The 17,955-nt window shown below is 35.7% G+C and overlaps 1 protein-coding gene across 1 annotated transcript; it reads left to right on the top strand.

Moving 5' to 3' along the window:
- The first annotated feature begins 3,228 nt into the window (after positions 1 to 3,228).
- On the top strand, positions 3,229 to 17,644 carry LOC117344795. Its single transcript, XM_033907621.1, is given in 7 exon segments — positions 3,229 to 3,635; positions 7,555 to 7,757; positions 7,759 to 7,928; positions 9,123 to 9,276; positions 10,437 to 10,672; positions 11,133 to 11,231; positions 17,553 to 17,644. Coding segments are annotated over 7 exon segments (1,185 nt in total). The 5' UTR covers positions 3,229 to 3,404.
- Positions 17,645 to 17,955: the final 311 nt, after the last annotated feature.

Below are 17,955 nucleotides of genomic sequence, written 5' to 3'. Positions count from 1 at the left end.
TATTTTATTCCAAAATATAAAATAAGCATATTCTATCGTCTGCTCAGGGAGCATACAGTATTTAATTTGACGAGGGAGCAGTTATTATTAAGTTAATCGTTTAGACATCGTGTATACCACACAAACATGGGGGTTTACAAATACATCGTAGTCGTAACCGATAAAGAATCCAACCGTTACACTTTCCAACATGATTCAGCTATTCAAAACACAAACCATCATTTGAAACAACATTCGCTACAGGAACCCAGTTTGGTAGTTTTCAGATAATCCGGGAGTCACTGACCTACGTCAACGAGTTCCGCCATTACAGCCATTTGCCAAAGATATTTTAGATATTTTTTCAGAAATAGTTAGTCGTAACAAAGAGTTAGGAGGTAGTATACATTCAGTGATATTATACCCCCCCCCCCCCCCTGTGGTATACCCCCCCCCCCCCCCGACCTCAACGTACCCCTACTCCTTCACATATATATATACGTTTGCACTCATAAAAAAATGTTCACGTGACCTCTTTGTCGTCTCAATCCATCCCGCACGAGCTGCTAATTTTAAAATTAAAAAAGATTTGTTTTCCAGTTGAAGACTTCATTAATTTTTTTAGATACGTAAAATCAGGCTACTGAGACATCATTGAGACTTGCTTCTAGATATAAATCAGACGAGCTTTAAATTAAATTATATTTCAACAAATTTCATAGTTAGAAAACAAATGGATTGGACAACAGGCAAAGCCTATATAAGTCCACTCCAAACAGTCAGTGTGTGATAAGCTTTAAATTCATGAAAATAGCATGGATTACTTCGACAGTAATCAATCGAGCTTGATGCATGCTTTAAAAAATCCGTAAAAGTAATTACACCATCTTCCTGTCGTCTGCATGCCACGTGATTTTCCTCACGTGATTCCTCACGTGATTCCCCTCGTGATTCTCCACATGATTTAACTCGTCGTCCGATAAAAGTTAAATGACATGTGTTCACTAGGGTGCATTTCTTACACAGCTCCTTTTTAAATAATGTAAAGTGTTTTAAAACTATCAATTAATAGCAAGAATTTTGGTGAAATAATTCTTCTCTTTAAGTCTAGAGGGACAAAAATGTATTTATCATTAATTGGAGTCTATAATCACTTTGAACATAATTTCATTCAAATACAAGAATTATATTTCTTGCCAGTTATTTTAACTGATCATGACCAAGTCCCAGAACACGTTAATATGATTAACTAATCGAAAAACCGTTATTCATGATAAATTTCATTGTTTATAACCCTTAACCGCGAAATACATTTCATAACTGCCGCCTTTTTTAAAAAATGCAACATGACAGAAAAATCAGTTGAAAAAAATAGTGCAAAAAAGAACATGATTCCCAACACTTTTCGTTTCTTTCAGCGTTAGATTTTGTACATTTGACGTTAAAAAAAAAACAAAGATAAAAATCCATTTTTAAATTGAAAATCTGTAGCAAAACTATTTCTCTGTGAACTGCAAAGTAGTGTGACGTCATATTCGCGGAAAGCATATGCGATGCGGTCGGGCGCCATGTTTAGATGTGGAAATTGAATACACACGAATTTAAAATGGTATTTTAGGGTGTCCATTGATTAGAAGTAGACACTTTTCTCGGGATTGCTATTTGGCGATTGTCTGTAACCTGAGAAAAGGCATTAGTTGACTTTACAATTGGTGGGACGCGAGTAACAAGCTGTTTTATTGAGCATTCACGTTCAGACTCAATGATCGGGTCCAGTCTAGCGGACGGCAGAATGGCATTTTTGATAGATTTGTTGACGAATTACTTTTGATACGGCAAAAAAATACATTGGCAGTATACTTAATTTCAATTTTTATCAGTTACAAAATAATGTTGTTTAAATCTCATTCAAACGAAACCTAGTTGTTGACGGTCATATTGTTTGTTCACACAAAACATGTGTTTGTTATTCCTACACCCAATGGGTGTTATAGCCTAATATTAGGTACATTTCGTATGCATGTACACTCTCTTTGTATTCAGTCTGGATGCTATAAAGCTGTTCCGAGAAGCGAAAGAATTCGTAGAGTCTGTAACAAAAATGATGTAGAAGATGAAATGCATTCTTATTCTACTATGTCCAGCTTATGCAAAGTTAAGAGTTAAGTTTATAAAACAATATTATTATAGACATCTTTTTCATGCAAAAGTGTTAAAACTTAAAGTAAATTTGGTAAATTTTTGATGCAAGCAACAGATAAAAGAAAATTTCATATGAATCTTTAGTTAGTGATTATATAAAGTTTGTTCATTTAATTTAATTGTATTTAGTAATTAATGTCAGAAATTATCCTCCGCCATCTTGAGAAGCATGTTCTGTATGATTATTGTATTACGTATTTGTATAACCTATATGCTGTATTGCATTTGGTGAATACAAAACTTGATAGCCTAAAGCACTTGCTGTTATAGGCGTATGGTGGCAACTGCCTCTTAGCATTGTGTCAAAGGGGAAATGCGGAGCAAAAGTAGATATTTCTGAGTGTCAATCCATAATTTCGTGTTTATACTATAGGTAACGGGAATAAGTATGATTTCAACGGCCATGGTCATTTAGAGGGTCTCCTTGTAGTAGTTCGTGACTACCTCACTGAAAAAACATACGGGATGCCCGTCGCATGTCATCCAGAGCAATCAGGGTAAAGCGCCTTACCCACGGACACGATGTGCACGTGAACCACGAGAGTACAGACCGGACCCTTTCTCAGTTTCCCGAGAAACAATGTTTGTACGTAAGAATATGTTTATTTTCCTCAGTCAAAATCACTAAAAAATATATATTTATATAAACGGTGTATATAGTAGTTGTCAATTTACTTTGTTCAGAGAAGAAATACACCTTGTAACCAAGTGACGTCACGTGATTCCGTGGTTCAGATGTCTATGAAGATTAAATATCTTTATTCACAATGAATGCAACATTTAAAATGTTGATTATAGTATCCAGCTTTACGGAATGTGATCAGATTTGACTGATAAATGTCATCGCGTCCATTTACGATCCAGGTTACCTCATTTACGATTGTCTCACTTCAAATCTTGGTTACCCGAGGCACTGGAGTCACATCTGCAATCACAACCATGTCCACCGCCTCGCGGCGCTAGTAGTTGATCACCGGGCTGGAACACAACGGCGATTTGATTGGTTGATATAATAGGAAGCCAGGTGAAGCGTAACTTCAGCTGATTTAAGCTGTGTTTAATATCTAGGGTGTTTTGAGGTTTTAATTTTGTAATGAAAGAATAGGTGTGAGTGGAAATGACGTCAAAACCCGTAAATTATAATAAAGGAGCGAATATGTGAATACGGTATATAAACAGTCATGGAGTTCCGGTCCTAGCGAAAGTTTCGGTTGGATTTTAAGATGAATGTTAGCCGTCTCGCGAAATGCATTATTTTTCTACTGTGGATTCTACAGAATGTGCTAGGTATTGTCCAGGATTATGTGGACCATGGGGGAAATACTCTCCAGTATCACAGACGGCATGGGGCGAGATTGGTCGACCCCGCGGGAAGATCGTCACTCTGGCGAAATAACATACCAGGAGCGACCGTTAACGACGACGATGACCAGCAGAATTGTGGAGGAGTACAGGTGAGATCTGTAACTTTTTAATGTTGTTTCAGTATTTTCAGATTAATTAAAATTATTATGAAATGCTTAAAGCTTGTATTCATGAGATAATGATAAACAGCCTTGATTAAATTCTCGAAAGGTTTCGAATAATGTAATTTGGAAGTCGGGGAGGAGGGGATTGGGGACGAGGTATTTTACATTTATCTAAAATTGTACTAAAATTAAAAATCACACAAATATGTCAAAACGCTTTCCAGGAAGGACATATAAGTTACCTTCCCTTGATTCAAGTTTTATCTTCCATAGACTCAAGAATGACATCCTTTGATACAGAAATTGTGTCCCCTTGATATAAGAATCGCTCCCTTCAACGGAGTAATTATCTTCCCTCGACACAACAGTTATCTCCCCTCGACACAGAGGTTTCTTTTCTTGATACAACAGTTATCTCCCCTCGACACAGATGTTACCTTCCCTTGATACAACAGTTATCTCCCCTCGACACAGAGGTAGCCTTCCCTTGATACAACAGTTATCTCCCCTCGACACAGAGGTAGCCTTCCCTTGATACAACAGTTATCTCCCCTCGACACAGAGGTAGCCTTCCCTTGATACAACAGTTATCTCCCCTCGACACAGAGGTAGCCTTCCCTTGATACAACAGTTATCTCCCCTCGACACAGAGGTAGCCTTCCCTTGATACAACAGTTATCTCCCCTCGACACAGAGGTTATCTTCCCTTGATACAACAGTTATCTCCCCTCGACACAGAAGTTTCTTTGCTTGATACAACAGTTATCTCCCCTCAACCAGAGGTTACCTTCCCTTGATACAACAGTTACCTCCCCTCGACACAGATGTTATATTCCCCTGAAATAGACAATTCAGTATCGTCTAATACTTCCACTTCTGTAACCCTTCACACAAATATATAAATAAATAAATTGAACTGAATTGAATAATTCGGAGCTTATATAATAATTTCGAAACTGCTGATTGTGAAACTTGAGCTGTTTAATGGCACCTAATAATGTACTTTCATCACGTGCACACGAATGTATTTTCACATAGTATAATGTCATTGCTATATTTAGAAGGTGACGTTTAAACTCTAGAGCCTGATTGTACTGAGGTGAATGTTACGTACATCTACTAATAAAATATATTTCAGAAGATTATCAACTACATTGCCATCATGGTAAACAGATCATACTGTAATTTATTATTGTACAGAACATGTTTGGTGTTCGAGGCGAGGACATTGTTTTCAAAATTTCTTTTGCTTATACAGATTTGACCAAGAAAATGTGCAGACATCTCCAAGTCTGACAATTTCCAAGCAAATTAGAACTCGTCATCGTTTGGCATGGAGCGCAGAGCGCAAAAGCGCAAAGCGCACATGGACGTTATACTGTGGTATATATATACGTAGCTGTGAATGAAGTTTATGTAAACACGCTCTTGGTGCTTTAGGTAATCTATGCTAAAGTGTTATGCGAAAGTACATTGTACAAAAAAATAAAATAACAAAAACAGCTTTGGGTCATTACTTTTCCCGCTAGTCAGACGGCTTCCGATCGCCATAAACAAGTTTAAACATTTTAAGTACGTCTACAAAATGTATACATTGTGTATAGACTGTATCTAACATACGAAATACATACAAAATTATTTATGTATAAGAAAACAACAATATATTTTAGAAAACAACACGTACTAAGGTCTTTTGAAGTGAACTTAATTGATATACTCTTTTGTTTTACTGAGTTTATCGGCCTGTGAACAGGAAGGATGATTATGATGCGAGGTCTCCTTGTAGTAGTTGGTGACTACCACACTGAACAACATGCGAGAGTCCCGTCGCATGTCATCTAGAGCAATTAGGGTAAATTGTCTTGCCCACAAACACAATCATGACATCACAGACCAGACCGTTTTTAAGCTTCCAGAGATACACAAACCGACACCGATCTTAAACTGATATGCAATTATTAACTTTTCAATTTGATTCTGCTGTAAATAGCTCCTGACTTTCATTGAGAGATGATAAGACATTTGGTATATTGAATGTCTTTTATGCAATATGATTGTGTATATTCATAAAAGTCTACTTGGAAATCAATACCATATATTTCACATCATCTACATTGTACATCATATACGTTTTATTAAGTCAAGAATAAAAAAAAACTGTATCAAAACTTTCCAATATCCCCCTTTTTTTTATACATCTCTGTAGGGGATATGTTTGATTTTATTGAGCTCTTTATATAGACAATAAAGCGTTTTCGATACCTTGACGCACCGGTCACTATTTTCACTTTGAAGCCCTCGGGGTATAATTTTTATGTCCTATAGGTGATGACCGTCGGTCAGTTATCTTATCATCAACAGTCTAGACTACATCTGGCCAGGACTCACAGTGGCCAGTCTGGTCAAGGCATTGATTAACTAGATATACACAAAGTTACACTTTCGTGTTTAGTAGACCAAAGCAAATATTACTGAACCAATTCCACCAGGGACGTACATGTATGTATGCATCACTGGTATTGCTAATATTCCTTAACTGAGGGGGCCGCAGTGGCAGAGTGGTTAAGGTGTCCCGACACTTTATCACTAGCCCTCCACCTCTGGGTTGCGAGTTCGAAACCTACGTGGGGCAGTTGCCAGGTACTGACCGTAGGTCGGTGGTTTTTCTCCGGGTACTCCGGCTTTCCTCCACCTCCAAACCCTGGAAAAGTTTCTTAAATTATGTTTCTCCTCTAATCAATCGATGCTTTCTGATTCAAGAGAATATGTCAAGAAATTTCCTCCGTTTAAGGAACGTTGAGAAACTGGAATTAAGCATTTACGTGATTAAGATTTGATTTACACTATCAGGACCGGAAGTGATTAATAAAACTATACCCACGTTGATCATTACCTAATTTATTTTCGAAGCATACGGAATAATATTATAATAAATAAATGTATACTCACCTCGTGACGATGTCAGGCCCCTGTGAGTTCATGGGGTAACACTTATATATACAGACACAATAATATTTTATCAACGACTTCAAAAGAAGATGTAAGTGCAGTGGGAGATACTCGCTTTTAAACTAGAAGTATTATTTGTGAAATCATTTTGTTTGATATTGATTGTTTTAAATGATAACTTTATCAAATAATTGTTAATGTTTTCAATTTCTTACATAATCTGGACTCAATAAAACTACTTTATTTTGCTGTTTCAGTTGCCCACGATTATGACCATTGTCTACGCGTATGAATATAAGCCTAATTTCCCATCATCTAACTATTATCGATCCGCCACAGAAGTTGCAATGCTTTGTTCTAAATTAAATCTGATGAAATGTTTCTGTTTATAAATAGATATGTATTTGTATCACGGTCTACCAATACGGTAGTCACGTGAGAACAGTTTCGGGTTTATAACAAGCATGAAGAATCAGGATCAAATATTGTAAATCAGAATTATTATTTCCGCCCCATTTTACAGGAGCACATACATGAGGATATACATATGTATCAATGGTAACCGTATTTAAAAAAAATAAATCTTGTTGTAAGACAAATTAGCAAATCGTATTAATGTTTACGTACATAAATATAAATAGTATCTTTGTTCGTTACAATCTTTTTTTTTTTTAAAACAATTTATTTAATATCATTCACATCGCCGATATTGCTTTGTAAAAAAAAGGTAAAAACGAAAGAAAGAAAGAAATAAAGAGAGAAGGAAAGAAAGAAAGAAAGAAAGAAAGAAAGAAAGAAAGAGAGAAGGAAAGAGAGAAAGAAGAACAGAGATCGCGGAAAAAGATAGAGAGGAAGAAAAGAAGAGAGAAACAAAGATAAAAGAACGAATGAAAGAAAGAGGGAGAGAAAGGAGATTTATTACAAAATAAAAAAAATCAACTGTGTTCTATTTTAGGTACATTGGTACGAAAACAACGGCCGGTGTGGAATTTGTGGGGACTCTTGGAGAGGTCCACGGAATCACGAGCCGGGAGGAATATATTTCAACAGGAACGCCATCTCCAAAACGTATACGAAAAATTCAACTATATTGGTGTCAGTAAATATAACAGAAAATTTGCTAGGATGGTTTGAGTTTCGAATAGCTCCATACACTGACACTCATCCGGAACGTGACACAGCAGGATTTGGACACTCGTGTCCTCCGGATTAGTGGCGTGGGCGTGATCCGGTACCGGATAAGGAGTAAAAACATCCACATTGTCCCCCTTCAACTTCCGGCGGATCTTGTATGTGACAAATGCGTCCTGCAATGGAGATATCACACTGGTGAGTCACGTGACACACAATTACTTGAAACATGCTTAATTACAATATTACCTTAGTCTTAATTATCAGTAACAAATATACCAAAACTACACTTAAATCATTGAAATAACAATGAATACGTAAATACCATGTTATCAGTATCATAACACCCTTCACATAACTACCCTGTTATCAGTGTCATAACACCCATCACATAACTACCCTGTTATCAGTGTCATAACACCCTTCACATAACTACCCTGTTATCAGTGTAATAACACCCATCACATAACTACCCTGTTATCAGTGTCATAACACCCATCACATAACTACCCTGTTATCAGTGTCATAACACCCATCACATAACTACCCTGTTATCAGTGTAATAACACCCATCACATAACTACCCTGTTATCAGTGTCATAACACCCATCACATTACTACCCTGTTATCAGTGTCATAACACCCATCACATATAACTACCCTGTTATCAGTGTCATAATACGCATCACATAACTACCCTGTTATCAGTATCATAACACCCATCACATAACTACCCTGTTATCAGTGTCATAACACCCATCACATAACACCCTGCTATCAGTATCATAACACCCATCACATAACTACCATGTTATCAGTGTCATAACACCTATCACGTAACTACCCTGTTATCAGTGTCATAACACCCATCACATAACAACCCTGTTATCAGTGTCATAACACCCATCACATAACTACCCTGTTATCAGTATCATAACACCCTTCACATAACTACCCTGCTATCAGTATCATAACACCCTTCACATAACTATCCTGTTATCAGTATCATAACACCCTTCACATAACTATACTGTTATCAGTGTCATAACACCCATCACACAACTATCCTGTTATCAGTATCATAACACCCATCACATAACTATACTGTTATCAGTGTCATAACACCCTTCACATAACTATCCTGTTATCAGTATCATAACACCCTTCACATAACTACCCTGTTATCAGTGTCATAACACCCATCACATAACTACTCTGTTATCAGTATCACTCCACCGGAACGCCTAATCGTCTTGTCTTAGTACTATTTACAAAGGTGTTCATTTAACTCTATGTTCTGATCATATTTTGACCCCTGGTTTATCGACTATGAGCTAGAATTACGAGTTTCATTGTATTTAGGTTTTGTAAAACCTGACTTTCTAACCCTAGGTGTTCTATGGGGATGTGACTCAGAAGACAGAGGGTCGTGCTGTTTCGGATGTGGAAGAATTCAGGAAGAGTTTTACGGATGTGCAGATGTCAGCGTCGTCGATAGATCTAAATTCTCTGTCAATTCGTCCGATAAAACACACACACGTGATAGGTATGACATTTTATTCTTATTTTAATTTAGGATGACAAAGTTTGTAGCAGTTTGTTTAGATACCGAAATCAATAATTCACGGACAAGTGTGTCATTCTCTGACATATTAAAAAAAAAAAAACCCTTGGTTTATTTCTACGTCTTGTTTAACAAAAGGCGAATAATGAGATTGCTCCTTTACGGTCTGATAGTGAGAATGAGATTGATAATGATGTTTGATACGAGAGAAAGACTGAACGTCCATGCGATTTCAAATCGAACTGTAGATGACTCGTGTTTGATTGTACTATTGCTCCTCGTGTGTGAGGTGTCGTATGGCGGCATCCGCTTGTCCAAGTTCTGATATCGTTTAAATTAGGAAACCTCCCTTGTGAAAAGGCTATTACGAGTTTTGAGGGGGTAAAGTGGAGGGTCAATTTCCCGATTGGCAAAATTTTTACTAATCCTTCTTCATAATTATGATGCATTGATCTGTTGAAAATACAACCCATGAAGGTTTGTCTACATGAAGTAGTCGCTTTCCTCGAGGGCCCCCGTAGCCCAAGAGAGGACTTTGGCTGCTGAGGGTATATTACCCAACTGAGAGAGGACCATATATTATTTACTATATGTAAAAAAAAGTTCAGCAACAAAATGTAATAGGCTTTTTAATTTAATGATATTTTTTACAAGTTCATTAAATTTCAAATTCTACCATTTTTTATGGAACCAAACTTAATGTTTTTATGTTCATTTTTTTTACGAAACGAAACTCACAAGAACGTCAATTCTTGCGAGAATCAGAGAGAGAGAGAGGGCCACCACGGGGGCACGCGCTCAAGGGAGATATGATGTCATGTTTCCCTAGCTCAGGCGTTCAGGAAACATGATGCTTTATTTCCCTGGCTCACGCGTTCAGGAAATCCCTGGCTCACAAGGCACAGGGAAATAAGATGTTTTATTTCCCTAGCTCACGCGTCTCAGGGAAATAGGATGTTTTATTCCCGACCACGTGATGCGTTTCAGCTTATCACAAAAAATGGAATTTGACTCTTTTGGTGACCTCTCAGTACTAATGGAGGTTCGGACAATGTCGAAATCCTAAACAGTAAAAAAAATAGAAATAATACGACGAAACTACCTAAAATGTTGTAAAATGTAATATCACTTGATTTTACTAGATTGGGTGTTTCCTCGTACCAGAAGTGGTGGTGTATGAGTCAATGCGAGGGCGCGGAGTGTATCTTCCCTCCTTGTGAGTCGACACACCGGAAACGTGCTCGGCGCAGGCGTACTGTGGGGTTGATACAGTGTCGTGCCACGGGCAGGTATTACGGCAACCTCGGCTTGGATGATTGGTGCGCTGTCAATTGTAGGGAGAGCTTTTGTCCGCCAGACTACTGCATGTGTACCACGGGTATGTACCAGAGCTGTAATACGGATATTTGTAATAACGTGTGGCACATTTAACAATTTTATATACTGTAAGTTTACATATTTTGATGAGATCAAATCTTGGCGCAATATCATTTTAACACTGTGTATTGAAAAATGGGCAAAATCACAATAATTTGTGAAATAAATAATTTTAAAAGCTGTGTTTCGTGCAACTATTGCGTCGTGAATTATTTAAATCCCGAAGTCGCTTAATTAAGAGAAACGCAAAAATGTATTATTAACAGAATCTAGTTATAATGAGATTCCATCCTTGTGTACCAAAATACTATATACAAATGTATATCGTCTCAGACACAAACTCGAGTACATTTGTACTTTAAATATTCGAGAAAGTATTTTGGCAAACCTTTTAGTTGTTTACCTGGCTAATTTTTCAAATGAATCTGTATATAACCGATATTAATTGATTAATCTTACAGTACCAACACCTTCAACGACGACGACGACAACCACAACGACGACAACGACGACGACGAAACCTACAACTACGACGACAACAGAACCACCAATAAAAAACGGTAAGTAGGTAAAGCAGGTTTATAAGAAATATCGATTCCAGAGCGTTGCCGAGTGAAAAACGTATTGACGATATCTTATATATCCGAAAACATAATGGCGGACCACTGCCAAATAACGGCAAATTAAAACCAAAACCTAACCTATAACTTTCGAGGGGTAAGATTTTCATGCACCACATATGGTGTAACCACAATGTCACCACATGTGGTACCCATGACGGTGTACCATACCACTATACTGTATAGCTGCTAAATTTCACTAGAGTTGTTCCAGTCGGACCTCGTTTTCGGGCGATATTTCGCGTTTTTGCCTCGAGAACATCCTGCAGTAAACACTTCGATACATTTCAGTGTGTATATAAATGTTCACTGGGTATTTTCGCGTTATTTTCAAAGACCGCAAATATGGCGAAATTAATTCCCTCCGAATATTACCAACAATACAGTATGCGAGTATAACGACACTAACAGCTCGTTAGATGTAAACCATTACTATTTACAAAAGATCACGAATCTAACTTTCCTCATGATCAGTCAGCATTGGAATTATATAAATAACAACAAAAATAAATGTTACTCATATTTCCCATATATTGATTACATAATTGGTTACTAAATGACACTTATATTTCCCACCTGCTAGATTACATAAATGTTACTCATATTTCCCTCCTCTAGATTATATAAATGTTACTCATATTTCCCACCTCTAGATTACATAAATGTTACTCATATTTCCCACCTCAAGGATACATAAATGTTACTCATATCCCCCACCTCTAGATTACATAAATGTTACTCATATTCCCCACCTCTAGATTACATAAATGTTACTAATATTTCCCACCTCAAATTTACATAAATGTTACTCATATTTCCCTCCTCTAGATTACATAAATGTTACTCATATTTCCCACCTCCAGATTACATAAATGTTACTCATATTCCCCACTTCAAAATTACATAAATGTTACTAATATTTCCCACCTCTAGATTTCATAAATGTTACTAATATTTCCCACCTCTAGATTACATAAATGTTACACATATTTCCCTCCTCTAGATTACATAAATGTCACTCATATTTCCCTCCTCTAGATTACATAAATATTACTCATATTTCCCACCTCTAGATTACATAAATGTTTCTCATATTTCCCACCTCTAGATTACATAAATGTTACACATATTTCCCTCATCTAGATTACATAAATGTTACTCATATTTCCCACCTCTAGATTATACATAAATGTTACTTATATTTCCCACCTCTAGATTACATAAATGTTACTAATATTTCCCACCTCTAGATTACATAAATGTTACTAATATTTCCCACCTCTAGATTACATAAATGTCACTCATATTTCCCACCTCTAGATTACATAAATGTCACTCATATTTCCCTCCTCTAGATTACATAAATGTTACTAATATTTCCCTCCTCTAGATTACATAAATGTCACTTATATTTCCCACCTCAAGGATACATAAATGTTACTAATATTTCCCACCTCTAGATTACATAAACGTTACTGATATTCCCCACCTCTAGATTATATAGATGTCACTCATATTTCCCACCTGTAGGTTACATAAATGTTACTAATATTTCCCACCTCAAGGATACATAAATGTTACTCATATTCCCCTCCTCTAGATTACATAAATGTTACTTATATTTCCCACCTCTAGATTACATAAATGTTACTCATATCCCACCTCTAGATTACATAAATGTTACTTATATTTCCCACCTCTAGATTACATCAATGTTACTAATATTTCCCACCTCTAGATTACATAAATGTTACTCATATTTCCCACCTCTAGATTACATAAATGTTACTCATATTTCCCACCTCTAGATTACATAAATATTACTTATATTTCCCACCTCTCGTTAAGAGATGATAGATGCCACTAGGCTTGTAGATAACATTGACAGTCATTCGCTTTCCCGTATAATCATAAAATGAACATAGTGAAAAGTTGGAATTGGATTATAATTTGGAAAAGTACCTTATAGAAGTGGAAATTCAATTTCTAGCAAAGAAAATCCCACGTAGAAACATCGTCATTTCTCTATAAATTATAAGCGGGAAATGACAGTTAAGTAATAATGTTTTAAGAATACTACAAGTCATAGATTTTATACCGGCTGTTGATAATGGTATTGTTTTGGTCTGATAGTTCACATTTTATATTTCTTGAGGACATGGTTGTAAATAAAAGAAAAAAACAGTTGGTAGAATTATCCGGAATGTAAAAATAAAAAAGATAAAAATGCAAGAACGTTAGAAATTCGTTTTGGAAACGATACAAAACTTGAATATATACACCTCATATTTGTTTTATCTTTCACACTTGGCAATATGATAGAGATATTAAGATCACGTGACTAGCCCTGCGGCCCGACCCGTTATCACAGTAAGATCTGACCCACTGACACACGATTTTGTACCCAATCATCACGTACACCTGGTCGAACAGCGAGGAGCGATCACTTGGCTGAAACACCTCTCTCGTTGAAATACAAACATAAGGTGAATTTTTCGGCATAGCCGTCTAATATTCTTTTGGCCCCGGATATGACGCGACAGGTGGCGTTACTGGTCGAGATGAAGTATATGATTGGTCAATGTAGCGGTAAATGTAAAATGCAGATATGCAGTTGAAAACGAAACAAAGTTAAGATTGAATGCAATAAAAGCTGAATACATGGATGTATCTTTTCAAATGACACATTAATACAATTATATTCCTAATTCAAATGCAATCTTATTATCACCAAAATTGATTCGGACTGATATAATGTTGTTATCCGTGCTGAAACACATTAGTTCGTTAATTTATTTCACCAGCAGTTTTACATTATAACCACCAGCATTAAAACTATGCCGTTTATCTTTTTTAAAGATATTTCTTGTTAAAATATGCGTTAGGTATACCTTGCGGAAATATCACTTCCCCGAAACACACAGTTGAATAACTTAAAACATGATTTAGTGACCTTGTTGAAATGTCTCTATAACACAAAACCATTAAAGTCATTGTAGCGAACAGTATGGAAATAAAACGAATAGCATTTATTTATGAAATGTTATTCAGATATCTTGTTGAAATATCTCAATAATACACAATCAACATTTTCATGGCATGGTATGAGTATAGAAAGGAAAGAAATAACATTTGATTTATAATGAAATATGATTAAATAACACAGTATTCTAACTGGGTACTTTCTGTAAGACTTCTAGGGGAAAATTGAATGGACATTAAGATGGAAAGTTTTGAATTAAGGGGTCTGTATCCGCTATTATTACGTACACAAGTGTTTGAGTTCAGATTTCTATTTTTCGAACTTCGACAGGCGTATTATGGTACAGCGTCTGTGTCCAGACCTACGGACAGGTTTGACTTGTGGGTTACATCCTTTTGTCCAATGACTTGTGAGGTGCAACACACAATTTTTTGTTTTATATTTTGATATGGGTTTCATTTTTATTTTCGTTCATTCCGTCGCTGAGAAAAACACATGCGCAGAGAGATTTAATGATGAATCATGGAGAAACAAGAAATATCTTTTAAAAAGATAAACGTCATAGTTTTAATACTGGTGGTTATAATGTGAAACTGCTGGTGAAATAAATTACTGAACTAATGCGTTTCAGGATGGATAACAAAATTATATCAGTTTGAATCATTTTTGATGATAATAAGACTGCATTTGAATCAGGAATATAATTTTATTAATGTGTCATTTGAAAAGAAACATCGACTATTTCAGCTTGCATTCAATCTTAACTTTGGTTCGTTTTTAACTGCATACCTGCATTTTGCATTTACAGCTCCATTGACCAATCACATACTTTCATCTTGACCAGTAACGCCACCTGTCGCGTCATATCCGAGGCCAAAAGAATATTATACGGCTATGCCGAAAAACATTAAGTTGTAGTAAATTTCGTCTGCAATAGGCGACGAAGATATTTGCACGGAATGAATTGTGAATTCATCCCACAGGTATAATGCATCTGCGTCCGTCGGTCGGTCCGTCCGTCCGTTTACAATTCGAATGGAAGTTTCTTCAATGGTATACAGTTGAGTCTGATCATGTTATTGCCCTAATTTTTTACATGGATGTTCAATTGGGGTCATAGCAAGGACAATATGGATTTAGATTCAGAAAATAGTTACTAATTCTCTAAATTTTGGACGTGTTTGGGGCTTTTTTTTGCATGCTTTCTCGGTTAATATTTTTGTACAAGTTTCTTCAGTGGTCTACAGTTGGGTCAGATGATGTATTATTATTCTAATTTCTGACATGAATGTTCATGTGGGGGTCTATCAAGGAAAGTGTGGATTTAATTTGGAAACATAATTTCTACCTTTTGAAATTTTAGACGTGGGGCTATATGGTTTTAATTTCTGATAAAGATTTCCTTTTCTCTACCAATTTTGGACTTAACTATCCAGGGACACATGTATCAAACAAACAAATAATAAGGCAAACAGAGTTATCGCGCTTGCATTAGTACACCGTATCATGTACGCCGACACTTTGGCCGTGTCTTTTTGTTTTGGTCGGTTTTTCATTACAGTTATTTTCTATCACTTGGTGATTTTTTGACAGAAAAATCGAGAAACGATGGTGAAACTTCTGGTGAAATAAATTAACGAACTAATGCGTTTCAGCACGGATAACAAAATTATATCAGTATGAATCATTTTTGGTGATAATAAGACTGCATTTGAATCAGGAATATAATTTTATTGATGTGTCATTTGAAAAGATGCATCTACTTATATGTAACTAGTTCAACGATTTTTTTTCTTTGACATACTAGACACCCCGATCTCTCTCCGTCTCCTAGCGAAAGCTGGCTGTCGGTATGGCACATTGAACGGTGACGTCACAACTGTAAACATCTTCTGTCACGGTTGTAAGTACAATTTTGTTTCATGTTAATTAGTATATTTTTAGTATGTAATTCCATTTTAGATTAGTTTTATGATTTTATTTCTAATTATCATTATTTTGTGCAATACCGAAATTAATTTGTAAACAAAGACATCTTAAATGTATTAATATTAAATGTTGATATATTTGTTTTGTTTACTTCTAAGTGTAAACTCATATAATTATCATGTACAGACAACAAATAATCCACTACAATTTATCGCTTAAACATATATAGATGTATATGTATATAAAGAAATCAAATCTACAATTTTAAAACAACCATTTAACGGGCAACTAATATTTGATCAGAGGTTTCTAACCGCTTGTAACCCATTTTTTTTAAAGAAATGAAAATATTAGGAAATAAATTAAATAAATAAAGAAAGAAAAGATGATAATTACATGTAATACCGTTTTAAATTATTGTTACATTTGCATATTTTATTGACAGATACTGCTACGTCTTTTAATTATGTGGGTGAGTATTTACTTTACAAATGTAAACATAAATTTTGTTTCAAATTATACAAACAAGATTGCATCAGACGATAAGATTATTATTCTTCGTTATTTAACTTGATACATAATATTCATACACTATAGTTGAATCTTCTATAATCTGTCTGTAACAACTAGCTTTTAGTCTTTATAGAATGTTTTACGGCCGACATCATGGTGTCATGAGGAAAATATCCCTAACGCGATATAAAGTTAGATGAAAGAGAAGCCGCTTACTCCCCTGGAGCGCCTGGTCGTACTCTCCTGGTCTTTTACCATGAGTCTCCATACAAATACATTATCATATCTTACAAATGATATAATTTATGTGCCACGATAGAAATGATTTAAGTAGGTATTAAAGTGCTGAAATTGTGTGTTTATCTTCTCGTCTTTCACTCACTTAGAAATGACATGTCGGACACGACTCCCAATCACAGGTATACGCGCCTACTTGACGATAGTATTGCATGAAATATGTATTTATTAAAAATATCGTTTTTAGTATAAATAATAAATATTTTTTAAAAGATGTATTTATTTATCTACCTTGAAACTCGGTTAACTCGAAGATTCGGATAACTCGAAGTTTTTTTTCAACGGTCCCGATGACTTCGAGTTAACGAGGTTTTACTGTATATATATTTTTTTATTGATCGTTCCCCCTAGTTTTTCGATTTCGAGTTTTAAGTATCATATCGTATTCTTTTGTGTTTTTATCAGCAATATATAAACTTTTTGATAAACTCAATTAATAATTTGAGAATTGATTCATGAAAAAAGATATATTGGTATATTATAGTCCAATACGGCCAACAAGAAAAAGAAATATAAGGACTGTCTTGTTTTGTCTTCAGGAACATTGGACTCCCGTCTAAAGCAGCTGTCGGACGAATTTTGTGCCTATTGCGGAAGTGATGTGAACTGCATCAATTTATTTTGTAAGTAAATTCTTTAATTACTTTAATTTCTTTTTCTCCAACATATGTAAAGATGTTTATCTACCACATGATAACGAGTGTCGCATTTTCATATAAGGCACAACAAAATACATTTCTTAGTTTGCATTTTTGAAATTTTATCAAATGTTTGAATCGAAGCAATTATTAAGGATTTTTAGCTCACCTGGTCCAAAGGACCAAGGTGAGCTTATGCCATACCGTTGCGTCCGTCGTCCGTCGTCCGTCCGTCCGTCGTCTGTCGTCCGTCGTCCGTCCGTCCGTCAACAATTGACGTCTTCTTCATAACCACTGATCAGAA

The sequence above is a fragment of the Pecten maximus genome, chromosome 16 (genome assembly GCF_902652985.1).
Source record: "Pecten maximus chromosome 16, xPecMax1.1, whole genome shotgun sequence".
Lineage (NCBI taxonomy): Eukaryota > Metazoa > Mollusca > Bivalvia > Pectinida > Pectinidae > Pecten > Pecten maximus.
The sequence above is the reverse complement of the archived record's forward strand: the minus strand, read 5'-3'. Positions and strand labels throughout refer to the sequence as shown.